Source organism: Saccopteryx bilineata, chromosome 6 (assembly GCF_036850765.1).
Source record: "Saccopteryx bilineata isolate mSacBil1 chromosome 6, mSacBil1_pri_phased_curated, whole genome shotgun sequence".
Classification (NCBI taxonomy): Eukaryota; Metazoa; Chordata; class Mammalia; order Chiroptera; family Emballonuridae; genus Saccopteryx; species Saccopteryx bilineata.
Genome location: NC_089495.1, coordinates 129,385,216 through 129,412,068, shown reverse-complemented (window position 1 = coordinate 129,412,068; position 26,853 = coordinate 129,385,216). Strand labels below are relative to the sequence as shown.

At 51.8% G+C, this 26,853-nt stretch overlaps 1 protein-coding gene across 7 annotated transcripts in view; it reads right to left on the bottom strand.

Moving 5' to 3' along the window:
- The window catches only part of METRNL (meteorin like, glial cell differentiation regulator), a 43,925-nt gene that overhangs the window by 5,831 nt on the left and 11,241 nt on the right, over positions 1-26,853 (bottom strand). For 3 of the 7 annotated variants that reach the window (XM_066237999.1, XM_066238002.1, XM_066238003.1), the window contains 2 exons: positions 24,008-24,067; positions 22,530-23,184 (listed from right to left, as the gene is read on the bottom strand). In XM_066237999.1, coding sequence (XP_066094096.1) covers positions 22,871-23,184; positions 24,008-24,067 — 374 coding nt within the window. In that variant the 3' untranslated portion in view covers positions 22,530-22,870. Of the gene's footprint in view, positions 1-2,473; positions 2,674-9,450; positions 11,425-16,103; positions 16,336-22,529; positions 23,185-24,007; positions 24,068-26,853 lie in introns of those variants that run through there. The other 4 variants (XR_010726313.1, XR_010726312.1, XM_066238001.1 and 1 more) reach the window with 4 other exon arrangements.

Genomic DNA, 26,853 nt, shown 5'->3' with positions numbered 1-26,853 from the left:
TGTTAACCTATCATTGCCATTGAGCAAGGCCATCAAGGCTTTCTGATTCCACAACAACCTCTGAACTGCACTGCCTTTATTTACTGACTGTTGGTAAGAGCTCTGGCCTATCCTCCATGCTTGGCCATCTTTCCATCTCTCCCAGCAAAGCAAGCAGCACCAGGTTAAGGCAGGCCACCTGCCTTAACTTAACAGTATAGCCTACTGCTATACTGTTTATGTCGAGTGTTCCTGTTTCAATTGCCATCCACCTCTTCTGCTTCCCCCAACACCTGCCTCTCTCTCTCCTTTGTCAAACAGCTTCATTGAGAACAAACTTACACAACATAAAATCACCCATTTAAGAGCATGAATCACAGTGTTTAGTGCATTCACAGGCTGTGCAATTATCACTTAATTTACAATTACACTGAAAGGGTCACTCCCCAGCCCCTCCATCCTTGGAACCACTGACATATTCTTCGTCTCTGTGGACATTTCATATAAATGGAATCTTACCATACGTGGTCTTCTGTGACTTATTCTTCACAGAGAATTATATTTTTAGGGCTCACCAGCGTCATAGCTGTGTCAGCACTTCGTTCCTTGTGTGGTTAGACCACATTCAACAGAGAAGTAATATTTGGCTATTGTGACTAATGGCATGTACATCTCCTTCTGCACATACAAAGATTTCAGGCAACAGGGGCTCCTTTTATCATCTGGCCCTGGCCCTGCCCACACGAAACCTCATCTCCAGCCCCAATGGGATAAACCTTCAACTCTTCCCAGGTTGACATCTCAGAATCAACTCTCAGGGATGGCTGTGATGACCAGAGAGAGTGGCCATGACACTGTCCTGCCTGAAACATGATGAATGGTGGGATTTGATGCTGGTGGGAGGGGATACAGGCCTTCCTCTGAGGAAGGCCATTTGGCGCTGGTGTGGGACCCTCCAGGTTACAGAGCAGACAGTGCCCACCCCAGAGTGCCATTTTTGGCCAATTCTCTCCCTTTGGGTGTGGTAAGCACCCTCCAAAGGCCAGCTGGAAGCTGGGTCAGTGCTCCAGCAGTGCTTGCCCTTCTTAGGCATTTCTCAGTCTGGACGCCACCTTTTCTCAGTTTGGTAAACAACCCTCTGCTCCCAGCCCAATATTCTCATGTTTGCCCACTGGGACTGTTGTCAGCTGCCAGAGGACCAACAAAGTCGTGAAACCACAATTGTCCAGGGCCCTGGCTGGCGCCCACACCACATAGTCATTTTTCACCCGCCTTAATTTACTTCTGACACAGGGAGTCTAAAGTCTCCGGTCACTACACCCTGTGGGTCCAGCTTCACAGCAACCCCAAATAGGTCCCTCAGACTAATGAAAACTCTGGAGTGGCCTCAGGAGGGCAAGAGCCATGGAGACAGCCTACGTTGCCCAGTTACCACGGCACCAGCAGAGTCCTGGCAGTGGCAGCAGGAGGTTTGCCTCATCTAGGAACAGTCCACTTGTCACAGTAGGTCTTGTTCACAAAGAAGCTCTGAACTGAGCCCCTTACCTGGCTCTATAGCCACGAAGGCCTCCAGGGCCAGCTTCCATACAGTCCCACCAGATAACCCCTGAGCAACCCATTGGACTCAGCTGTGTCTAGCCTCTCCCCAGTTTATTGCTGATCCAGAACAGAGCATGGGAGCCATGCCAGGGTGTTTTCACCCTTGAACTTCTAGCAAGTTCATAACACAGCTCATGATCCTGCAAGCTGTCCTCACCTTTGGAAAGAATAGAATTTCCAAAGCTGAAAAAAATTTCTCCACTATTTTCAAACAGCTTATGACTTTTAATATTACTACACACAAAATGGACATGGTTCTCACTAGGCTTTGAATTAGCAAGCTCAGAAAAAAGGTTCAGACTCTTCCTGGGTGTCTGGCCTGCTGCTGGGCCTGGCTTTGTGGCTCAAACAGCCAGGGCTTCCAAAGGTAAGGACCATGTGGTAAACCATCCCCTACAAGGAAGCTCTTTGCCTCAACTCCCAAAGGAAAACTGTTCCCTTTGGTTTGTAAGGTAGCTGGGGCCTCTCATGCCCTGAGTTATCCCTGGGTTTGAAGTAACTCAGCTCCACATGGTCTTTTCCCCTTTCCAAGCCTGACTACATTCCCCACTCCTTGAAAGACTTTGACTGCAGCCTGGTCCACCTCACCCTCCCAAGAATCCCATCCTACACCCTTGAGATTTAATCATGTCCCAAAAGGTACACCGTCTCAATTATTCGTTGGACTGCCACTTAACTCATAGCACTTTCAGTTCTGCATGGGCCTTGCACAACCAGGCAGCCTGGGATGAGATACAGCACTGGCAGGGGAAGTGAATGCATATGAATGAACATGCTTTAGTTATTCTTAAATGCAGCTATTTATGACAACAGCACAACATAAGCCTTTAGAAATAAAACACATCACCTTAAACCTAGTAAATTTTACAAAAAGTCACTAATCACCGCTCCATACCTGTTTCACTGTCTTGGCTCTTCTTTTCTGGCTCCACTTTCTTTAACATTGGCTCCACCTCCTCTCAAGAACCCAGCATTGAAGGGTCAGTACCAGAGGGAAGGGGCAGTTCTGATGTGACACCTACATCTGCCTTCTCTCAATTGTCCAGGACACAAAGGGGAGATATGCAGCCCTCGGGGGCTTTGGGGTTCTGGCCTCTGCAAACAGATTTTTCTTTGTTAGATAAAATCCACACATAAAATGAACTACTTTAACCATTCTAAAGTGTACAATTCAGTGACATTTAGTTTATTCAGAACATTATGCAACCATCACCTTCGTTTTGTTTCAAAATAGCATCATCACTCCTCAGGAAAGCCTGTGCCTATTAGCAGGCACTCCTAGTCCCCCTGCTCTTGGCTCCAGCACTGCCTGCTCTGGTCACTTCACATCAACAGGATCATGTGCTGTGTGGCCTTCTGTGTCTGGCTTCTTTTGCTGAGCTTCTTTTCTCCAGGCTCATTGTGCTCTGGCTAGTGCTGGTGCCCATTCCATCGTAGGGCCCAGCAGCGGTCCATTGTATAGAAGTACTGTGTTTTGTTTTGTTTATGGGAGCAGCTGGTTTCACCTCAGACGTGGACATGGCCCACCTGCTCAGCTCTGGCCAGTGAACTGCCCCAAAAGGAGTGTCTGGAGGGATCCACGTGAGCCGGAGCAGGCATTAGTGATTGGCCTGGGAGGCACGTGATTCATCTCGAGAAAGTAAAGCTGGTGCTGGTTCTCATGCCCGATGTCATGGAAATCATTCATGCTCAGGAGGAGAATGGATAAGACTCGCCTTTGCTCAGTTCTTGGTCCACTAATAGATGAACTGGCAGAAATCGTACATTTAGTTTGTCTACACAGGAAAAAAAATCAGAGCAAACCCTTCCTACAATAAGCACAGAAGCACTAACACTTTCAGGAGAAAACAAGGCCCTTCTAGAAAACAAGGCTGGGGGTTTCTAAGTGTGATTGTGTTTCACAGGCAAATGGGGAGAGGGGGGCATGGACACACACAGGGTCACACTCCTTCCTGGTGCCCAGCTGGATGGCCCATGCAGGGAGACGTCACCTCCTCCCTGAAAGCCCCCAGAGTCTCCTGGGCCTTACGGGATGAACGCCAGCTTGGACCAGCCCCTCTGGAGAAGCAGAGGCTGCCCCTCATAGAGAATGAATGTCCAGTTTTGTTGTGTTTTTTTCTGAAATGAGAAGCAGGGAAGAAGAGACAGATTCCTACATGCGCCTGACCTGGATCCACCCAGCAAGCCTGCAAGGGGGCGATGCTCTGCCTGTCTGGGCCTTTGCTCTCGTTGCAACCGGAGATATTCTAGTGCCTGAGGTGAAGGCCATGGAGCCATCCTCAGTGCCTGGGCCAACTTTGCTCCAATGGAGCCTTGGTTGAGGGAGGGGAAAAGAGAGATAGAGAGAGAGGAAAGGGGAAAGGATGGAGAAACAGATGGGCACTTCTCCTGTGTGTCCTGGCCAGGAATCAAACCTGGGACTTCCACACGCCAGGCTGATGTTCTACCACTGAGCCAACTGGCCAGGGATTTGAATATCCATTTGTTTAACCTCAACCAGCCTCTTCCTCCACGCCAAACTTGGATTTAGCAGGCAGCCTTGGGGAGGGGGGAAGGAGTGAGGGGAAGACATGCCACCCACATGGGGGGGGGTTGCATTTGAAGTTTCCTTGATCCACATGAATAAGCTTTTTATGGTCTCCCTACACTGGGCTCAGCCAGAATGTCAAATGGTAATTAGTAGCAGATCTGCTCTGTCTCTGACGATATTATCATCAGACTTCTTGAGTTTCAAAGTGAGCAGCCGACATGAAACAGTGGACAGACTGGCCTCCAAGTTAGGCCTGGTGGGGCCCAGGATGCCCAGGACCACGGAAGCAGGAGGGGGCCACCCCTCAGTGTGGAGCGGGCTGGGCTGAGGATCTAGATGGACAGTGGCCAGTGACTGTCATCAAGGGGGCTGGAACCTGGGCCCTGGACCTGGTTATTACCACAGCCCTCACCCCACACCCCTGGGTTCCTGTCACACAGCCCCCCACTTCAGTTCTCAACCCTGAAGTCACAAAGATCACTCATTATGGCCTCAGGTTAGCCAACGAGGTAGGACCTGTGTATATTCCATGATTTTAGTTTTCTTTGTATTAAGATTGAGGTATTGGGGGCAGGGAATAGGCTTGTGTCCATAATAACACCAACGTCATGGTCATGACATGTACAGGCCTTTGGCAGAGGGCTGAGCCTATGTGGGAGGTGAGAGGACATGTGACTACGGTCACATTCTCACCCCGTCCCCTCATGTTCTTTCCACGGACTAGGAGATGGTTTTGCTTCTGAGATGCTGCCAAGCTGCCAGGTGGAATCTACCATAGCAACAAGTTCCTGTCCCTGTCCCTCTCACTTGGGCACCGGTGTCTGCCTCTCTAAACCCTGAGTCAGCCCTTCCGGGAAAGGTGCTCACTGGGCATTATTTACTACTGCAGGAGAAACTGTATTCAGAGTGCATCCTAGGTAACCATTTTCATGGTCATGGAAATCTGTCTGCATGCCCTTAAATTTTAAAATTCAAGCCAGAAAATAGTAGATCTAACATAATCCCAATTTTGAAAAGCCTGAAAACATACCCTTATCTAGGTAAATGGAGAAATGATCTACACAGATTAGACAGATCCTCCCGGGTTGCAAACAATGGGGACTTTCACTTTTATTTTTACAAGAGGAGAACAATAGTCATTTTGTGATTTTAAAAAATAAGTTCTTCAAAATTTGTTCTTAGAAGTGTGTTAAGAAGGAGTCCCACATTCCCTAGTTCTGGGCGCGCCATGGCACACATCCTGGAGAATCAGCATTATCATCACTACAGGAGAGTCATACGCCTGCTCCTGCCTGCACTCGTATGCACACACCCACTCATACTTGCACATATGCACACAGTTGCACAAGTCTATTTACGCATGCTCACATGCACATGCCCAAACACGCCCACGTGTCTGCTCATGCCTGCACATGCCTGAACACACATGCACACACCTATGATGCTAGAACCAGGTTGTATAGCATCTCAAAGGGGTAGGGAGAGGATCCTCTCTGAGGGTCCACACAGGCTCTTCCAGGGCACCTCTCCGGTGGTTCTCAGGATGTTGGGCCCTGTGCAAGGCTCTAGACTCCAGGATCCTCCTCCCCTAGTTGTATCAAGTACCACCCCAGGTGCAGACCCCCTGCACCTCTCCTCAAAGCCCCTCCTTCCAACTATCTCCTGTCCAGCTCCTTAACACCTGTACTTTCTCCAGTGAGTTAGACTTTGGGAACTTTTGTTGCTGCCTGGCTATGGCCACTTCAAAGTTCTGCCTGGTCACAGTCTTTTCAATAAGAAAAGACACTGGAGAAATGAAAGTGGAGCATGTGGACAAGCCACCAGGAGGCTCCTCCTAGGAGTCAGGGTCAGGAATCCTGCCCTTCTTGTCCCCAAGGTCTCAGCACAACACCAAGCCTTCCCGTCTTCTTGTCCAACAGAGACGTCAGAGGAGGAGAGAAAAACCCCAGGACCCCTCACTCCGTTATATGTGTCTTAGGCAGAGTACATGAGGGCAGAGATGGCCTCCTTCCCCCCGAGGGGCCGGGTTTGCAAGCCCAGACAGCCCTCTGCCTTGTGAGAGAGCAGCACCCTGAGAGAGAGCACTGATTTGCTCACTTGTTTGTTGTGGGAAAAGAGAACTGGACTTGCTGGACTTGGGATGAGGAGGCTAGAGAGACCCGGCCCAGCCCAGGCTGGAAGCATGCTCCAGCTCCAAATCCCCAAGTCCATGGTCCATTCTGGAAGAGTATAAATGTGTGTTGTTTTTGTAATAGGCAGTTAGACATGAGCAGAATAGGAACCATAGGCCAGGTGCAGAGGGTCATCAAGGCAGAGCCTCAGATGCCTAGCACCAGGCAAAACTACAAGCGCTTGCATGTCCACTCCCTTAAGCATTTAGCCCTGGAAGATGACATCTAGACTTCAGCTGTGATTCAGATCCAGGCCCAGAGAAGCAGCAAAATCAGACAAATGATGGCATGGCTGACATCAGTACCAACTACACTGACTAATGATCCCTTGTTCTGATCAATCAATGCAGACCATGACCCTGAGGAGACCCACTGGGAAAGCTGATGATCTATTAAGATTTCCCCGCCCCAGGCCTTTAGATAAAAGCCCTCAGGACATAGGACCCTGCACAGCTCTCTCCACAGAGTAGCCATGCCTTTCCCCACCCCCTTTCTTCCCCAGGGTGTGCTCACTCTGGTGAGATCTCTCTCCCTTTCTCCACCCCCTTTTCCAGAGCACACCCATGCCTCTCCTCCCTCTTCTGTCCCTCAAGGCAGGTATCTCACTCTCCTTTTTTCCCCCTATACTCCAAGGGCCTTTCTACTACCTCTCTAACTCTCTAAATAAACTTTCCCTTATGCTTTGAGCTCCTTCGCTCTGAACTCTTTTGTGCCTAACTTAAGTACTGAGGTTGCTGAACTGAGGTCGGGATTCACTCGCCATTAGTGCCTGATGCTGGTTTTTTTGCCACTAACATTTTGTTATGAACAGTATTTGCATAGCCTGTTCATTGCAGCATTACTCACAATCACCAAAATGTAGAAATAGCCCAAGAGTCCATGGACAGACAAACGGATAAATAAATGTGGTCCATCTACATGAAGGAATGTTATGCAGACTTAAAAACGAAGAAAATTCTGAGATGTCACAATATGGACAAAACTTGAGGACATTATGCTGAGTAAAAGAAGCCAGACACAAAAGGACAAATATTACTTTTGTGGGGTCCTAGCATAGGAAAAATTATAGAGATAGATAAAAGAAGGTGGTTGCCAGGGGCTGAACTGGGGGGTCAGTTAATGTTTAGTGGGGACAGAGTTTCAGTTGAGGACAATGAAAAGGGTTCTGGAATGCTGGTGTCAAGGGCTTCACAACAATGTGGATATCCTAATGCCACCGGGTTGTACACCTAAGCACAAGTAAGATGGTATATTTTGTTATGTATACTTTACCATATACAAAAACTGTAATGTATTCATGCCCCAGTTGTGTGAGTGCACACACATGAGCACATAATCAGAAACACATCTTAAGCAATCCTGAAAGAAATTCTCCAAAAGGTTAATGAGTCAGCTATGGTGGTGAGTTCATGCTGTTTTCTGTGCTTGGTGCTAGGATGTGATTTCCAAGTTTTCTAAAAGGGGCAGGCACCACTTTCACAGCAATCAGAAGTTATGAAACTGGCCGGCTCTGCTGGCCTCTTGCTCCACACAATGGGCTCATTCAGATCCTCTGCCCACGTCTACACACAAGCAGGCGCTGGGTCTGCCCCCACACACCAGCCCAGGCTGAGTGCCACCTGCACCCGCGGCCTCCCAGCTATAGCAGCTTCCACAGCTCACCCACACCATGCATCCTTCCCCTCACCACCCACACCTAGTTCCCTGGAAGATGGTGGTGGGCACCAGCCAGTCTCTGTCGCCTGAAGGGAGAGCTGCATTCCCCGCTATGGCACTTTGCTGTTGCCTCAGGTCTCAGTAAAATAAACAGAATTGGTGGCATCCACCTGATTTATTACATGCATTCCCCAAATGCATAATTACCTTTCTACGAGGCATATTCTTGGTGCACCGCCATGCCTCAGTGCCAGGACCCCAGACTGTCTTCCTGCATTCCTGGGCTGTGACGCCACCATGCCGTGGCCTGCTGTGCTCAGCCAGAGGTGTGCAGAGCTGCCCAAGGCGCCTGGCCCAGCTTAGGATAGGACACTGTAGGCAGAAACTGAGGCTTAGGGGCAAGGGGCTGTCCAAGTGCACCACCCACCAGAGGTCCCAGAGTATGGCCTTGACATTTCCAGCTTGTAGCAGGACCCAGCCCCATGATGGTCATTGTCCCCACAGCCCTGTTTTCTGTTCTGCAGAGGAGAGGCCCTGCTGAGTCTGAGGTCCTATGGCAGCCAGCAGGACTGAGGAGGACCCTTCCTCGTGACCCAGTGTGAGTGGTCTGCTCCAGCTTATAAGTCAGAGACCTTGGCACCAAGAGGCTGTCGGGACCAGCTGCAAAGGAATGACTTAACCTGACAAGCACATAGGGGGCCAGCTAGCCACAACAGTCCCACCCAGGAGGATGGTTATCACCCCAGGATGCCCCTGGAATAGCCCATCCCTAGGGCCTGGTGGGCTAAAGCCATTTTCCTCTGAGCAGCCAAGGAACATGGGAGAGGAAAGGCTTCTCACCCTAAACTCACTGAGGGGCCATAGAATGATCATTAAAGGTCCAGGATCCGCCACATCCATTACGCATAGTTGTTCCAAATGCTGGGTGAGAACTCTCAGCTACAACCTGAACTGTGTGGCCTTGGACAAGTGGCTTACCCTCTCTGTGCTGTGGCTGCTTCACTTTGAAAATGAGGATAACCTCATTGGGTGATTGTGCTGCCCATAAAATGCGGGTCACCAGTTCATGCTAGGCACTAGGCATCTCAGTCCTTGTAGAAATCTGTTTGCACAAATAATGTTCTGGGGTTGAGGGATCCGTTCTGTCTGTCAGGGCAGGCGGGGACTGCAGCCCTCCAAGCCCCTGCTTCTTGGGACATGCAGCCCAGGCCGGCATCCCCCACCAGCTCTCATTAATCTTCCATCTTCCAGCAGCTTGGTCATTTGGCTCCCTGTCCAGAGCCATCCAATGAAGTGAGAGAGGGTCCCATCACCTGGTGCCCAACAGGGTGCAACCAGGTACAGCTCCAACATCCTCAGGGTTGACCTCGCTGATGCAATGATGGCTCATTTTTCTTTCTTTTTATTTTTTACTTTTCTGGCCTTTCTGACTTTACTTTCACAACAGACATTTCATGTTTGTTTGAGATTATAAAGCCCTACTGTTAAAAAAAAAAAAAAAAAAAAAAAAAAAAAAGCCTTCTTCTCTGCTCTGGTCAGCCAGCCCAGAACCCCCCACCCTGGTTCAGACCACCGCAGCTCAATGAGAAAGTAGCTACCATCCAGCCCTCCGACCTGTTGCCTGATTCTCCCCAGCCACTTCTCCTTCCATCTGGGGGCATCCCCTGCACAGCTAAGCCTACCTGAAACATTCCTCATTCTCCCCGGAACTCCCTGGAGAAACAACAGGTGACAGTAAAGGAAGAGAACTAGGGCTGGTGAGAAATTCCATTCCACACTCCTTTGGCCTCCCCTTCTCCATGACTTGGAAGTCCTGTATCACCAGTTACTAGGGCCTGAGTCCTCTACTCGAGCACCCAGGAGGAGCCCCAGAGGAGCCCCCCAGGCTGGGCAGGAGATTGGAGGGTGGGGCATCTGATGAGCACTTCTGTGTCCCGACAGACCAGGTGCCCCCATGAGGGGAGAAGCAGACAGAAGGGAACCTGCTTGCAGCATGGGGGGCGGGGGGGTCTTCTACCTCCTCCTTCTGTGTGGATCCCTCTCAGTGTCTCCACACACACATACTCACACTGTCCCCAGACCTCACCAGGCCATGTCCTTGCTCCCTGGTCCTGAACAGACAGAAACACTGTGGTGGCCCCTTGACCATACCCTGCACATGTTTGGGGCTAACCTTGGCCTCTCAAAGTTGTACTGAAGTCTCAGTTGCCACCAAAGCTGTGGGAAGCAGCAGGTTCACTGTCGACCCTCCCACAGACCCCTGGTCTGGACTGGACTGACCAGCACAGAGGTATGGAATGTGAGATGTCTGGCCCACCTCCTGAGGTACCCTCACCTCTCAGTGAACTGTCCCCAGTCCACTGTGACCCCCCTCTCCCTGACCCTGTCCATTCGAGGGGATGCGGATGCTCGGGACCTTCCTGGTTCTTCCACAGCCATGTTTGCACAGGCTCCTCAACCCTGCAGCCCCAGCACAGACTGTCTTCATCCTCTGCCCCGTGGGGCTTGGGGATGCCCACAATTGTAGATGGTACTCAGCTCAGGGACTCTGGACAGTAACCAGACCCCACTGTCACATGTCCCCATGTCCACACCCTTTGGACGGCCCACAACCAGACCACCTACAGTGGCCCAGTGGCCACCATTTGTTTCCCCAAAGGATTCAGGAATTTTGTTTCAATCGCTCTGATTTTCTTTTTATTTTCTTGATGAGGTCATTTAAATCCCAAAGACCACTTGACAAAGGCCAAGAAAGGGCGTCCTGACAGGAGATGCTTGGCGTCCCCAAGCCAGAGGGGTTGAGAAGGACCAAGTAACTAGAACTCAGTCCTCACATCTGACGACAAGGACCCATTGTTTTGAACCTGAAAGGCCACAAGGGCTTCTGTTGTCTGTAACTGAGCCACATCCCCTGGTGTTACCTGGGAGCCACATGTTAGGAAGCTGTTTCCATCTATCCACAGTCAGAGCTCAGACTAGGTGGCCTCATGACCAGGGATGTACTAGGAGCTGACCTCCAGGCAGGTGGGGTGGGCAGTGAGGCAGGGCTCCAGCCCAAGGACCACTAACTGCACTATGACTCCACAGACAGAGTGAGAAAAGGCAGAGGAGGTGGCCACCAAGACCCCACCTGGCTCCCTAGTGAAGGACTCATCCTTCAGCCATTTGAGTTTTGGCCAACTTTCCCAGGACACCGCTCCCCCCATGGAAGCCATCACTCATGCTCTTGCCCTGTGCAGTTTGTCAGGTGCTCCCACAAGGGCAATGTGTCCTGTGCCTTGTCCCCAAAGTGTCTCATGCTTGGTCTCGGGTGTCACCACTCAGATGAGGGACAGGGAGGCCATGCCTCCTGCTGACCAGCAGACCTGGGGCATATGGGGACTCACCCTTACCTCCTCTGCCCCATCTGCCTGGATGTCTGCTCCCCATGACCTGCAGCCAGCACATGTGGAGGCTCCTTGAGGGCAGAGAGCAGTTGTCAGCATCAAGCTGCCAAGAACAAGAAAGACAGTGTGTTCAGTCCCTAGCTCTCCTAGACCTTCCTGAGATGGCTGGCATGCTCATGTCAGACAGGAAGCAGCACATCTGAGAGCTGGACCTGCTCATGTGTCTCACTTCAACATGCCTGCAAACTCATCAGGAAACACCACGATTAGCCTTCTCTATGTGAGGAGAAGCAGAAGCGCATCTCCCCAAGCCCTGGGTAGAAGTGCTTCCACCTGTGGACTCAGGAGGTGGCGCAGGAGAGGTACCCACTCGCTTCCGCTCAGATGCTGATGGTTTGCACATGTGTAGCCAGCCTGCATCCTGCCTTTTCCCTTTGATTTGGGATCAAATGCTGGTGTAGGTGGGCATTTGATGGCTGTAAGTGGGGGCTGGTGAGGGACAGTGATTTTCTCACACCTATGGGGGTAGAGGGGCAGAGACCACATTGCTTTCATAAAGCCTTTGTGTGGGCACTGGGGCAGCGGAGGGTGTCACTTGGACCTCTCCATGTTTTCTTTCACAAAAGGCTGCCCTCCTAGCACCCTTGGTCCTTGGAGCCTCAGAGACTTGTAGGTAGGCCACTGGAGGGTGGGCAGGTCTGGGTCCAGAACTGTGGAGCCTAGACCAGCCTGTGGATTTGGCTCCCAGCCCTCGAGAAACCCCCAAACAGGCTGTAGGCACCACATACACCCCCACCCCTCTGAACCTGAGCTGCAGTGACCAGCACACATCTACATTGAAAAGAGGAAGGATATAGCTATCAGGATGGGGGGATTTCATCAGCCCCCTATGGAGCCACAGCTGCTGTGCACATACCCCCTTAGCACCCCGGCCCTCTGTGGCCTGAATGGTATAGCTATGGAGTAGGCCCAAAGCCACATGCCTGGTACTTCCTTAGTCATATCAGAAGTGGGTCTCCCCTAGGGTTGGTCCTGACTTGTGCTGCTGCCCCAATCCACCCACACATCCCCACTGCCACCCAGTATTTCGGGCAAAGGCCATGTCACATGACTGTCATCTTGGGCGCCAGCTCAGGGGCTGCAGCCATCATTGTACAAGCAAGAACTGTCATATTACTGGGCCACTGTCCATTTATCCAGTCCCAAAGCTCCCTTCTATTTGGCTCTGGCTGCCCTGCTGGGTAAATATCCACCGTCCACTGTTTGGAGTCCCTGAGCTAGCCTGGAGTGAAGGCTGGACCTGAACCTGTGATCACATGAGAGAACCTTAACAGAAATCCAGCAGGAAGGATTTCTCCTGAGGTCACACTAGCAGAAGAGATACATAGACATGAAGAATGCTTCCCACTCCTGCCCAAAGCAGACACATGGGTCTTTCCTCACTGCAGTTTTTTACTGGGGGGTGGTGACAGTGTCTGCAGGCAGGAGAGAAAGACTCTCAAAGAACCAGCCACCCTGTGCCCCCCACCATGGGTTTGCTGTTCAACTCACTGTTACTCACATGCAGATGTGGGTGTCTATGAGAATTTAATTGTGCAGAGGTGGTTCTCATGGCCTCCTGAGGGAGTGGAGTCATCTGTGCTGTGGGGTTTCGCTTGCTCCCTGCATTGTTGGGCCCTGGCCTATATTGGCAGGACTAGTCCATGATGTGCTTCAGTGACATCAGCATCCTAATTGGAGCCTGGAGGTTGCACCGGCACTATCTCAACCTTTTGGCCTTCCCACAGGGTCACAGGGCCAGGCTCTGGGTGAGACACATAACAGGGTGGGAGAGTGATGCGGGGGTGCTACCCGAAGCTTCTGTCTAGACCTCTTGTGAGCACAACTCCGCTTCATGAGTCTTAGCTCCTTGGGTCTTGCACATGTACACACACACACAGTACACACAATCACACATACACACACTTACAGACTCAGATAGTCTCACATTTCCACACATACACACGGACTCCCATACACATTCACATATACATATACAGAGACACACACTCACACTGACAAACATACTTTCACACAACTCACATATACACACCATGCCACAACTTGGGTCAGTCTTCCTCCCACAGACCCCTGTGGGCCATAGACACTGTTGCATGACCAGGCAGAGCAGCAGGAACAGGGTGCCACATGGCCTTGGTTGGGCCCACCAACTTGTGGCCAGTGATCACCTAGGATCAAGAATATTCCCAGACTATTTTTTTATGCTACCTGCATTTTCTTTAGTTCCCTCCATTTTTAGTAGAGCTCCTTGTTGGTCATTTTGGTCCAGTCAGCAGTGCTAAAAGAAAGGTCAGGGTGTCTGCTCTTTCTGGGCTGGACCCAGAAAGAGGGCCCTGTGCTCTGTGCCAGGTGGGGTGGGACATGGGGGCCACCACATCCTCCTGCCCCAGTGTTCCAGCCTGATTTATAAGCCACTGAGGTTGGGGGAGGGGGGACTGTAAGAGGGCACAGGCCTCCCCAACTCTGCTACTCCAGGGGTTGGCTTGGAGCCTGGAGGCCCCTGTGGGTTCAGGTGTGGGAGGCAACAACATTCACACAGAGATACAGTGGTTCCCTGATGTCCACCCACCTCCTTGGCACAGAACAGATCTTGTTTCTCTACCCTCCCCTCCCACCGCCTTGCATGAAGTCCTAAGGGGTTTTGTTCTTTGTTTCTTTAGCATTTTTTTCTTCTTGCCCTTGATCAGCTGAACACTAGAAAGTACATGGCTTGTAAGCAAAAGTTTTCTGAAGATGAAATTCCAAAGCCCTGGTCAGTTGTGGCGACCTTGCCACATGCAAAACACACCAAACTTCAGACTCCACCGCACATGACTCCTGCATGGGTGCAATTCCTGAGGCCCTGTCACAAACCAGTGACGCACAGACCCTGTCTGCTCCCCCACCTGGGCCCTTGGGGAAAACACACCTGCAATTGAACATGAGAGGATAGGACAGACCCCAGGCAGCTATAGACTCAGGGATGCTGACGACTGCCCAGGGGCTCCTCAGGAGAAGAGCTGCCCTGGGAACCAAGGGCAACTCTCCTCCCAAAGCTCAGGCCTCCCTGGGGGACGCAGACCACAGTCTATAGGGCTGACATCCTGGGGGGAAGGTGCCTGAGGGAAGGGAGGACTGGGGAAGCAGGGCTGTTGTTCAAAGTGCTCAGGACTTTGACGGTGTGTCCCTCCTGGGGCTCTTCAGCACCCCTCAGTGCTACTGCTCTTGACCTCTGCAAAGTTGAAGCCCCTCCCCATCTACTGTTCTTCACAGCTGTCTTGAGGGCAATCTCTTGGATGTACCCGCACACAGTAGATCAGTTCACAGCTCACTGGGGCCTCACCAACTGCTGCCACAAGAAGCAGCTATAAGAAGGGGCCCTGGGAGAGGGCAGGCGATATGACTGGTCTCACGGATGACCAGTGATTACCAGAACCACTGCCTATGTGGGAAGCTGCCCCAGTTCTCTACAGAGGAAAGGAAAGAGCCTGGCCAGCCAGTTCCCAGGACATACGCCTGAACTGAACAGTTTAATCAGTTAGTGAGATGGACACCTCAGTGGACATACAGCGCTAATGAGGAGCTCCCGCCCCCACCTGTGGAACATGCTGGCCTCCTCCTGGGACCCCATCCTCCCCAGGATGGCACAGCCCCAGGACTGAGAACCTTGTCCTGCAGTCCCAGTCAGACGCTGAGCCACGTGGTGTCAGGTCCTCCTTGCAGCCAACTTTCCTGCCAGGACCCAGTGGCAGAGCCAGGAAGGACTGAGGGCTGACACAACTGTCTCCATTTGTGGACAAGGACACTGGAGGAAAGGGAGTTGAAGGGACTGAGGTTGCAGGGACCATGGATAGGTGAGGCAAGACCCCATCCTTCCCCAGTATCTCTCAGCTTTGTACATGCACTCATACCCACAGATATACACACACATGAACAAACATATAACTTCATGCACAGACACCCACACTGCAATTTCTCTCTAGATGGGGGCCCATTCATTCCCAAAGCACTGGCATGGGTGGCATGGCCAGGGTCAAGGACCATCCTGTAGAGACTCAGATCTAGAACCTCTTCCTACTCTGTCTAAGGGGAGGCCCAAGGTCAGGGTCAGTATGAGTGCATGTGTGCCTGTGTATGTACATGTGTGTGAGTACATGTGCATTGTGAACATGTATGTGCACATGTACATGCACATGCATGCGAGCACATTTGTATGAGCACTGTGTACATGTGTATGCATGCACATGTGAGCACACACGCCTGAGTACTGTGTGTACATGCAAATACATGTACATATGAGAATACACGTACGTGTGTGTTGGCACAAAGTGCATGCGTGTGTACATGTGTCCATCTGTAGGTGCATGTGTGAACACTGATGTGTGTGCATGTATGTGTACATGAATGCATTTCTATTTCTGCCTCCCATTACCTCTCTGTTTCATAATGTGAGTGACCAGCTTCCCTGCTGCCATATCTAAGTGGATTTGGGCACTGACCACACTAGCTGTATATGTCCTCTGACCATCACAGCCAACACTTCCCAGCCTACTTGAAGATAAATGCCCTTCTTCACAGCATGAGGAGAACCACCCCTTGTGACAGTTAGAAAGTTGCTCAGCCTGACCTGTGGTGGTACAGTGGATAAAATGTCAACCTGGAACACTGAGGTCACCAGTTCAAAACCCTGGTGTTTGCCCAATCAAAGCATATACAGGAAGTAACTACTATGAGTTGATGCTTCCTGCTTCTACCCCCCTTTCTCTCTCTCCCTCTCTCTAAAAATCAATAAATAAAATCTAAATAAATAAATAAAAATAAAATATTAGAAAGTTGCTGAATTATTACCCTGGCCAAATAGGTCAGTTGGTTAGACAATTGTTCTGAAGCGCCGAGGTTATCAGTTCAATCCCCAGTCAAGACACATACAGAAACGGATTGATGTTCCTTTCTCTCTCTCCTTCTTCCTCTCTCTCTAAAATTAAAAAATAAAAACTTTTAAAAAAGAAAAGAAAGTTGCTCACTTACTGACAACCAGAAGGCTGGGCATCTCGAAGCCTGGCTTTGTAGCAAACTTTAGCCCAGGTCAATGACCCCTGACCTCATTTCTGAAAAGGAGACTGCAGGCCACTGGTCTTGCACACTGACCCCATAGTAATCTGATATAAAACTACTCCAGCACTGACATGTTCTGGGATGAAAATCTGCCAATGGGCCATGAGCATGGCATCAAAGCATTGAGCTCATCCATAAGCACCAACATCCCCTGACCCAGCAGGGAGATCTACACCATGACCCATGGCCACCAGGCCACCAGACCCTGGGGATGCAAGGGAGCCAGCTCTGGAAAATGCCACATAAGCAGAATAAGCTTCACTCCCTAAGGGGCTGAGACAGAAGGACACGAAAATTAGGGACTCAGGTGACACTGTAGGTGACACTCTCTCCAGGACGTCCCATCTCCACACACTGCTCTTAATCTATGAAGGTGCTGCCTGCTCAGGTGGGTGGTAGTCCCAATCGGGGGTCTGCCCTCAGAAGTGCTAAGGGCCATGGGGCCAGGCTGCAGAGAGAGCTTCACCCCTCCTGGGGTAGTCTCAGTGCAGGGAATCATTTCCTTCTTCTAATGGGAGCAGGGAACGAAGGGCTGAGGGCCTCCTAGAAGGGCCTTGGTTTTGGAAAAGTCTCAGCAGCATATGGAGCATGTTGATGGGTCTCTTGGGAGGGTGAGAAAATGCTTTGTTTGGTGGGGAAAGTCCCAGGCTGAGCTCCATCTCAATGTGGGGCCACCCCAGGGGCAAAGCTGGCTGAGATCACAGCAAAAACTATCCTTTGTGAGTGGGACCCTCAGTGAGTCCAGGCTGGTCAGGTCCCTGCCCCCACCCTCTCCTGCCATGTCTGTATCAGGTGTGCAGATGAGTGGAGTCTCCAGCAGGTTGGGTGTGGCCAAAACACAAGGCTGGGACACCTCCAGGTGACAGATAAGACCTTGATATCCATAAAAGAAGTGGTGCTGGGGTAATGGGGCCACAGACTTAAAAGGAGTCTTGGGGACAAGAGAGACTGACGGAGAAGGCTAAGGAGTGCTTTACCACATGCAGGACCCATGAGGGGCTGCCTACGAGGATAAAGGTCCAGGGCACAGGGCAGAGAGGGACCCACAGTTGGGTCTAGTGAAGGGGTCGCTGATGTGGGTGGGCATTTACTAGATGGGTGAATGCCAGAGGAGTTCCCTCCCACCTGAGGTTGAGTCAGGACAGGTAAGCCCAGGTGTGGGCGCTGTCTCACCCAGCAGTTCCAAAAACCACACCTGGAAGCAGGTGGCTGCAGTGAGCTCAAAGGCAGCAGGTTACAATATAACTTCGGTCAGCACAAAAAAGAGGGAAATGTATGGTGGGGGCGGGGAACACAAAGAGGGACACAGAAAGAGACAGAGGGAGGGACAGAGGCAGGTAGGGAGAGACACAGAGGTAGGTGAGGAGAGAGCTCAATTCCTTATAAATCGATGAGAAAAGCCACACTTGCCCTGTAGTCCCCACCTATATAAATGGAGTCATGTTCCTGTAAGATTCTGATAAAAGTTATGAGCCTCTTTCTAAAAATGCACATATACATATAACAGCATTTTACCTACCTTAGGGGAATTCACCAGCACCCAGTGCCCCTCAGGGACCCTGCTGAACCCCTCGACACCAGGTAAGTAGGTAAATGGTGTGTTATTTCCCACAGACTCACTGTGGCTGAAACAGCAGTTGGTTATATGAGGCTCTCCAGGTCTGAAGTCTGACAGTCACACTGGCCTGAAACCAAGGTGCTCCAGGGCCCTTCCCTCTGGAGGCTCCTAGAAACTGCTTCCTGTCTTTTCAGCTCCTGGAGGCCAGGACCCTTGGCTCAGGACCCCTCCCTCTACCAGCACAGCAAGTAGCCTCAGTCCAAGTCCTTCTCAGCTGCCCCCCTCTGGTTCTCCCTGTCCTGCCTCCTGCTTTTATTTCTAAGGACCCCTGTGATGACATTAGGCCATCAGATGATCCAGAAAAATCTCCCCATCGATTAGCAACTTTCATTTCCCTCTGCCATGTGAGGTGACGTCACAGATTCCCGGGTCAGGACAAAGACATCTCTGGGGCCATTGTGTCATTCATGGTGGACACAGGATGGTATCAGATGACAGATACGGACCACATATATGGAAACATAACCCACTGAGCAAGAATCACAGAAATGCAGGTTATCGACAGAAGAGCCTGTCCCTCAGTACCTCGGCCATGGGCCTGGCAATTGTCTCAGTGCTGATAGGAGCAGCCAGAGAGAGCCAGGCTGACTCTGCACATTTCCCTGGCCCTCCACGCCTCCCCTCAGGCCTGGAAGGCACGTCTGCTCCTCCCAGAAACCAGTCCTGAGCTCGTCCTCAAGGGTCAGATCACACCTTCCACCCAACCACACTCTCCACCCGGGCCCACCTCCACCAGGGTGATTCATACCTGTGGGTTCACATGCTCACGGGGCCCAGCTCCCCAAGAGTCCAGGGCTGGGGCTGGAGGATGACCCCATGAGAGTCTGACTCAAGGCCCCACTTTTCCCCAGCAAATAAGTAGGGCTCCCAGCTCAAAGGGTGCCCATTGGGGGTTGGGCCTGGCCTGGGCCTGATGGGAGACCTCTCCTAGGGACCACCTCGCTACCAGAGACCAGTACAGGGATACCCACACACAGTCTTGAGGTTCCTCTGGGTCCCATTAGACATGTGTTCATCTGGGCACAGGCCCCAGCCAGACCCAATCTGAGCATGTGTACCCCACAATTGTGGTCTGTTCCACCCCAGCTCCTCCAGGCAGGAACCACGATGCTATGCCAGAAACAAGGCCCATGGATGAGGAGATGCCCCCAGCTAGAGGCCACAGGGTGAGCCTGACCCCTCAGGTGGTCAGGCCAGGGTGAGGGGGTTGGGAGGAGAGGTGGGTGCCCCTGAGCATCATGGTGCAGGGGCCTGAGCTCTTGGGGCACCCAGACCAGCAAGAGAAAGCCAAGGCCCCTCCCCACATTTCCATAGGGGGAGCAGAGAGTGGAAAATAAGAGAGAGCACCCAGGCTGCACTCCTCCCAGCTCAGGAGAGCCGTCATTAAACAGGAGGGGGCTGCCCATGGGTGTCACAGGCTCATAATGAAGAAGGAAGAAACAAGAAGAATGCAAGGGAAAGGAGCCTGCAGGGGCAACTGAGTCAGCCATTTACAGATTAACTACTTTCTGTAGTTCTCTGAAAGGATGGCTGGGGCCACTTGCTGCACAGAGCAAAGAAGATAGAACTTATCTGAAAACCCTTTCACCTTTTCTTTTCTTAAAAGCTTTTAAAGGAACAATGTTTACCTACCTTAATTAAAGATTTCCAACACTTATCCTCTGAACCCACTCTCCCATCCTGAAGTCATGAGAATGATGTATACCTCTAGACAAAGGTTCCATGAGCCCATTGCATGAAAATCTGTATGCTGTAAAGGTCTATAAGATGTAAAAAATCTAATTACAAGGAGCACGTGTTTGGTTCCCTCTTTTGGGGTCACGCTGCTCTGCCGGCTAAATAAATCCTACTTCCTTCATCAAGTTGTCTGGGCGTTTTTGTCCTCCTTTGATTCCTGCAAGAATAAAGTGTGTTTTTCCCAATTTTAATGTCATTAGACAGGCTCAAACTGAGGCTCTTCCCACCAGCATGTTAAGAACAGGGTCTCCAGTGCCAATGAGGCCAGGAGAATAAGGACATCCCTTAGGACTTACCAGATGGAGGGGTGTCAGGGATTGTACTGGGCCTTGCCCCACCCCATGCCATGTGTGGGACCAGCAGTGAGCTGGGCAAACACACAGAGATGAGATCAGTGAGGTCTCACTCCGCACAAGTCTAGCAATGAAGAAGCAGGGAAACTGCCCTGCTGGAGAGGACTGGGCTTGTTGCTCACAGCAGGAGGGACACAAGGAGGTGGGGGGAGGGATAGGACCATGGGGGTGTAGCTGGGCAGGAGAAGGTGGGATCGGGACCACACTGGCCAGGATTTGGGGGCTCCTACACACATCCCCTTCAACCTCTGGACAGAGCCACAGAAGGGTCCATTCTGAACAGTGACTGGGCTGGCCAGAAACAAGCCTGCAAAACAGAGCCATTGGCCAGCAGAAGGACCGCCTGGAGACCCAGGTCCTTGAGGGCTCCATAGCATTTGGGCTTCCTCAAGGATGGTCATGGGAGGGCTAGGGTGTGCAGTGGTCTCAGATGCCCACATGAGGCTCTGGGCAGCAGGAGAACATGGGCATAAGGGTAAGAGCTCTATGTTTCCTCAGAAATAGGGACCCTGCTAGCCCTGCCCCAAACCAAGCAGCCTCGGGCCACACGGATTCAGGGTGGTGGTGGTGGTGTTGTGCTAGGTACTAAGCTCACAGGCCATGAAAAACAATACTCCTGTATGCCAGCATCCACCTGCAGGGCTGGACCTCAGTGCTAAGTCCTACCCTCCCCCTAGCCCAGGAAAAGACAGACACTTCCTCACCTGTCTCCCTGCAGACTGTTTCCCATGGAGTGAATGCTGTTGTCCCCCTGACATTAGTCACCCCAGTTTCTCCTGGGCAGATCCCAGTGGTCCCTGCACTCATGTCAGGTGGAACACCAGCCTGAAATCAAAACCCGACATCCTAGTTCTGCAGCTACTGCTGCCCTGCAGGCCTCTGGTGTCAAGAGTCAGTGGGGGGAAGGGGATGATAGGATGGTATAAACCTGAAGGGAAGTGGGGAGGGTGCTGTAGGGAGGAGGGCAAGAGAGATGTTGAGGGGAATAGGGGGGAGGGGGGATGCATTCGGGGTGACCTAGAATCTATGTAAACACAATTAATTAAATTTTTAAAAAAAGAGTCAGTGGGGTAGAGCCAGCGCAGAATACCTCAGGACTCGGCCCAGGAGCAGGCCAGGCCAGGCACACCTGCTGCCTGCTGCTGTCACACTCCTCCCGACATAACCCATCAGTTACTAGCCACAGAAGGACAGGTTCCTGTCACCTACCAGCTGCTTCATGTCATCGCCCTGCTTCTTGTGATACAGGTGCCAAGCACCTGCTTCTTGTTATGACCCACAGGAGCTCACAGACCTGTGCCAGCACACACCCAAGCCAGGGCACACCTGTCAGTACACATGTGAGCCAATGCACAACTGTGTTGGCTCACACCTGAGCCAGCACACCAAAGCTGGCACCTAACACTGGCCTGTGGCCACTTGGTATGCCTGCGTCTTCTGTGAAGCTGACATAATGCTCAGCGACCATTGTGGCCTCTCCCAGGTTGCCCTTCGGTCTCAGCAGCTGCTGAGAAATCACCTGAATCATAGCTAAAGGTGCAGGCTTAGGTCTGATTACTGACACCTCAATCACCCTGGACTGGGGCTAACAGTGTCCCTCAAATTTCATGTCTATCCAGAAACTGAATATGAACTTATCTGGAAATGGAGTTTAGCAGATATAACCAAGTTGAGGTCACTGGGGTAGACCCTTAGCCAATGACTGCTGTCCTTCTAAGAGGAAGAAAATTTGGACATAGGATACAGAGGAGAAAAGGACCTATGACAATGGAGGCAAGTTTGGAAAGATGTGTCCATAGCCCAAGAAACACCAAGGGTTGCTGGCTGTCATTAGGAGCTGGAAGAGACAGGTAGACTCCTCCACTAGAGCCTCTAGAAGGAAGGAGGGAGGGCGGATCTCCGTGGTATCAGAGAACGGCTTGTTGAAGACCCCAGGGTTGTAGGTCACTGATCCCAGTGCTGACCAGACCCTGAGCATCCAGAGACTTGCTGTGGGCTCAGGCCTTTGGGGGAAATTGAGATCAAATGGCAGGATCTAGGTTAAAAGGAAGGAGGAAGGGGCATCTGGCTAAGGCCAGAGGGTCTCCTAGAGTGTAGGGGCAACAGGGCACTTAGAGGGCCTGTTTGAAGCCCTGATTCCAGGGCTATGGGCAACCTGCACCCCAGGAGAGGCCCCGTGGTGCCCAGACCAGCAGGGCGCACACCGCAGGGCACAGACACGTTATCATCCCATCAGGTGCTGCTCTCTACTCCCTGGAAGGAGGCGGCCTCCAGCCCCAAACAAGCAGTGTGGGCAAAGCACATCCTTTAAAAAGCAAACAACAAAACAAAACAAAAAAGCAGGTATTTGGCTCCATAAATCTCTATCATGAGAAACAACTTCGAATGGTACCCAAGCTTTGCACAAAGCTTGGTGTTGGGGGTTTACTGTAGGTAATGACCAGTGTCACACCCAAACACCAGCCAAATGCAACGACTTCTAGTGTTTTCAAAAAACAGCATGAGATGGCACAGAAAAGCATGGGAGCTTGCTTCCTAAGGACATTTCTTTTTTTAAAAAAAATATAATAACTTAGTTTGCATTTTACAGCAATGCCAATCAATCGGATTGGGAACTTCTCCACTGGGACTTCTTGCACCAGACTGTGTGAACACTGCATGTCCAATCTGATTTGGTCACCCCATGGTCACTCTATGTCCATCTCGCATGGGTTCAGCCCCCTCTCCTCAGCGTCCCTGTACATCCTTTGGAAGTCCTCAAGGCGCGGGGCGCAGCCAAGCCGGGCCTCCCCAAAGTGCATGTGTCCGGTGAAGAGGAACTCACCGCGCCCAGGCCTTACACCACACTCTAGCAGGGTGGTGATGTGCCCCCACCAGCCACCCTCAGGAGCTGGCCAGAAGACCCTGCTCTTCTGCCGGTAGATCCAGCTCACATGCAGGTGGATGGCTGACTCTTGCCGCTTGGGTTCATGGGTAACATCCTGAATGGCACCTCGGACCACTGTAGAGGGAAGGGGACAGATCAGCAAGGTCAGCAGGAATGCCCACTGAACAAACCACACGTGTCCGCTGGCAGTGAACAGGGGTTGGAAAAGGAGCTAACCCTGATCTCTGCATTCCATAAATTCTCATTAAAAAGTACAATTCATGCGCAAGAGGCTGCCTAGGGTGTGGGGGAGGGGGAGGGTCCTGCTACTCTCGGGCTTTGTCAAGGGTCAGCCACACAAGTGGCGAACAGAGAAGAAATAAACCATTTTGTGCATCAGCTTTTCAAGTTAGGGCAAGAAAAGTAACCACAGTTAATATACAAGATCTGTATCAAGATCGGAGACCTGGTGCAGCTCAGGGGAGGAAGGTGATAAGAAAGACAGGGCAAAGCAGAGGTGCTTAAACAGGGTCCACCCTCATGGGCCCAGAGAGAAGCATGCACTTCCACACAACTGCCCTCAGAGCTCAGGTCATCAGCTGTGACAGCTGCCATCCTTTGCTCAAGCCTGACCTCAGCCAGGGGCACTCTAGGATCTAGAACTCCCACTGTGGCACCTGTGGGGGACTCTGCAGAGGATGAGGCTTCCAGAGCGATGACCTCATATGCAAAGTGGGATAATGCTCAGAGATCACCTTCCATAGCAATTCCCACCCTGGACAGGAATTCCCAGCCCTCTCCCTGCTGTGAGCTCAGGTCCCTTGTCTAGGACTGGAGTCGTGCTAATGTAGCCCTATGACCACTGGAGAGGGGCACCAAGCCCAGTGTCTTCAGAGCCTCCTCGCCGCAGGGGTCAGTGCCAGCACCATAAGGTTCTCCGGGCCAATGTGGCACTCACCAAAGTCGCTGGTGCAGACTGCCAAGAGCACCTCGGTGTCACTGCAGGGGCGGCATGGGGCTGCAGGATAGAACAGGGAGGGGCAGCGTCAGGCAGGACCGTGATGTGCACAGACACAGATCTGCCCCACGGTGTGGGCATCTTCACATTGAACAACACCCTGTAGGTACTCTGACTTCTAGCAGCAAGTGTCTGCCCTGAACCTCTGCAAACCAGCACTAGTGAGACAACATGACCTCGGTTTGTGGGATGGGAGCTAACTGCAGGGGTCCCCAGGCCACCGCACAGCATAGAATCGGCCTGTGTCCCCTAGCTCATCAGTGCAGCTGTGCCCGTGAGCAGCTACTGGACTCATGTGAAATTGCTATTCCTTGCCCATCACCAACGTAAACCAGCCCGAGCTGAGTGAAGCCCCATCCCTTATACCAGCCCAGCCCAGACCAGAGCCATCGTCACTCCATCTCCACATCCATACCCCAATATGTCAGGGTTGCCCATTCACAAACTGCCTGCTTCCTTGGGTCCCACCTGCCACCTCGATTCCACAGGGGGTCAAGGCTTTGCCTAGAAGGACCCACAAGGCTACAGCTCTGAAAGTATCGGTGACTAACAAGGGGTGCATTCACCTGCTGTGGCCCTGAGTCCTTCCTAAGCCCCTACCCCAGACTTGGGACCAGGTAACTGCCTCTAAAACACATCCAAATGCCTTTCAGAGCAATCCCAGTTATAGAATCCCCTCTGAGACCCCTTAACCTGGGTGGGGCTGACTTTCTCCTGCCAGGCTAGACTCACAAAAAGCCCTGCTCCCTTAGCCCTTCTCCCTCCTGTGCAGGTGGGCACGAGGGCCCAAAAAAGGGGGGAGCAGAAACCTGGGGTTCTGGCAATTCCCCCATGAACCATCCATTCCTTTACTAGGCAGTGAATTTGGGAAAATACAATGTATTATGTGACTCTTATATTGCACATTTCAAGGCTTCTCCCTCACCTATTTCAAGTTTCTAAGTTTTGTCAAAAGTTCTCCTAACTCCATAGAAACTTTACATATGAAATTTTACAGGGACAAGGCTCCCTGTGACCCTTTCATGTTCTAAAGGCCCTGGAACGTCCCTGGCCTTGGCATTCATACGTCCTGGATGAAGCTCGTCCTGGATGAAGCTCATCCTGTCTGTATGCCTGGCTAGCTGCTCCCAAAGCCCCTGAACTGAGCTGAGCAGTCACCTGCCCAAAGGCTGCCAGACCCCTACAGGAGCAGCAGTGACTTGTGGGCCTGGCAGGGGGCTGCCAAGCACAAACAAGTAGCAACACAGATAGGCCTCCAGGATCTGCAGTGTGTGTAGACCATGCGGCCCAGCACACAGGGTCTCTGCGGTGATGCCTGGAGGTGGACGTGAGTAACCGGAGCACTGGTGTCGTCATCCTGCCCCTAGACAGGGTAGATATGGCACCCCAGTCCAGCTCAGTGAGACCTGACTCACTGGCCCACTCACCGCTTGGGCTCCTATTAAACTATCAGGAGAAGCAGCAGTTGCAGAACAAGACAGCCTGTTGGGCCCATTGGAAGCCCAGTCCATCCCATCTACAGAGCAGGTGCTGTCTTACCCAGCTCCAAGTCCCAAGTCCTCTGCCCACCTGTGGCCTCCGTTTACACAGGTGGAGCCCTACCTAGTCTCAAGGCCTCTCTTTAAAAAAGAGGATAGCCAACTGGGAGTCTGCCATCCTTCTCACCCACTGGGGCCCAGCTGTGGACAGCAGAAATGAGGACAAAGGGGAGCACGGCACTGCCGGCATCCGAGGGGCTCATGTTCCACTGATTTATTCTGGCCTCTGAGCATGCAGTGCAGAGCAGAGGCGACTGCGTGTCCTGGCCAGCACACTCAGTGCCCATAGGATCAGAGGGCCCAGCCAGGAGTCTCTATGCCCACGGCCAGGGTGGCTATGGCAGCTGTCCCCTCAAGAAGGCAGGTCAGTGAGCCAAGCGCATGATGACCACAGCCCACCTTCAGGCTTCCCTCAGGGCCAGGTATGCGGTGCACCGAGTACAGGTGGGTGGGATGAGAGAGGGTCTGCACAATCTCTCCAGAAGCACGTCTCCAGTTCCAAGCCAGCTGAGATAGGACAGGGCACCCCCAAAGGCAGTAAGCAGTCAGGGGCTAACAGGCCCAGGCACACACTGAAATTAGACCCCAAGCTTAGGTGTGTGTGACCCAGCCTAGGGCCATGTCCTCTCCAAGGGTCATGGATCCTGGGACCTCAGCTGATGGCTGAGAACAGAGGTAGACACCAGCTGTCATAGGCATCCACCCTGGCCCACTCCTAGCCCCACTGCAGAAGGGATAGAGACCAGAGGCGGATTAAGGTCAGTTGAGGCCCCAGGCGCAGAAGAAAATATTGGGCCCCTCAAAAAAAGACAGGAAAAATAAAAATACATGTTAACCATATTTTTTAAATAAATAAAAAATATTATGCACTATTAATGTTAAAATTGCACCTATTAAACCAGACATGTGTCATTAGAGAAAAGTGTAAAGTTAGGGTATTGCAGGGCTCTCGGAAGTCAGGGCCCAGGGCACGCGTCTGGTGTGCCTGCCATTAAATCAGTCAGCAGCCTGCAGACCCTCCCAACAGAAGCTTCAATGAGCTGATACCATCGACAGCTGAGCTAATAAAGCGCCACCCTGGAGACTCCACTCTATACTTCTGAGCTTAGGTCGCCTTTGTGGAAAATCTAGTCTGTGGACACCAAGAGAAGCAATCTGGAAACAATTATTAATTGGAGTTGGGTTTATAAAGGATATGGAATGTGCCGGATTCAGACGTATCCAATCTCGTTTTCTTACAGAGAGACG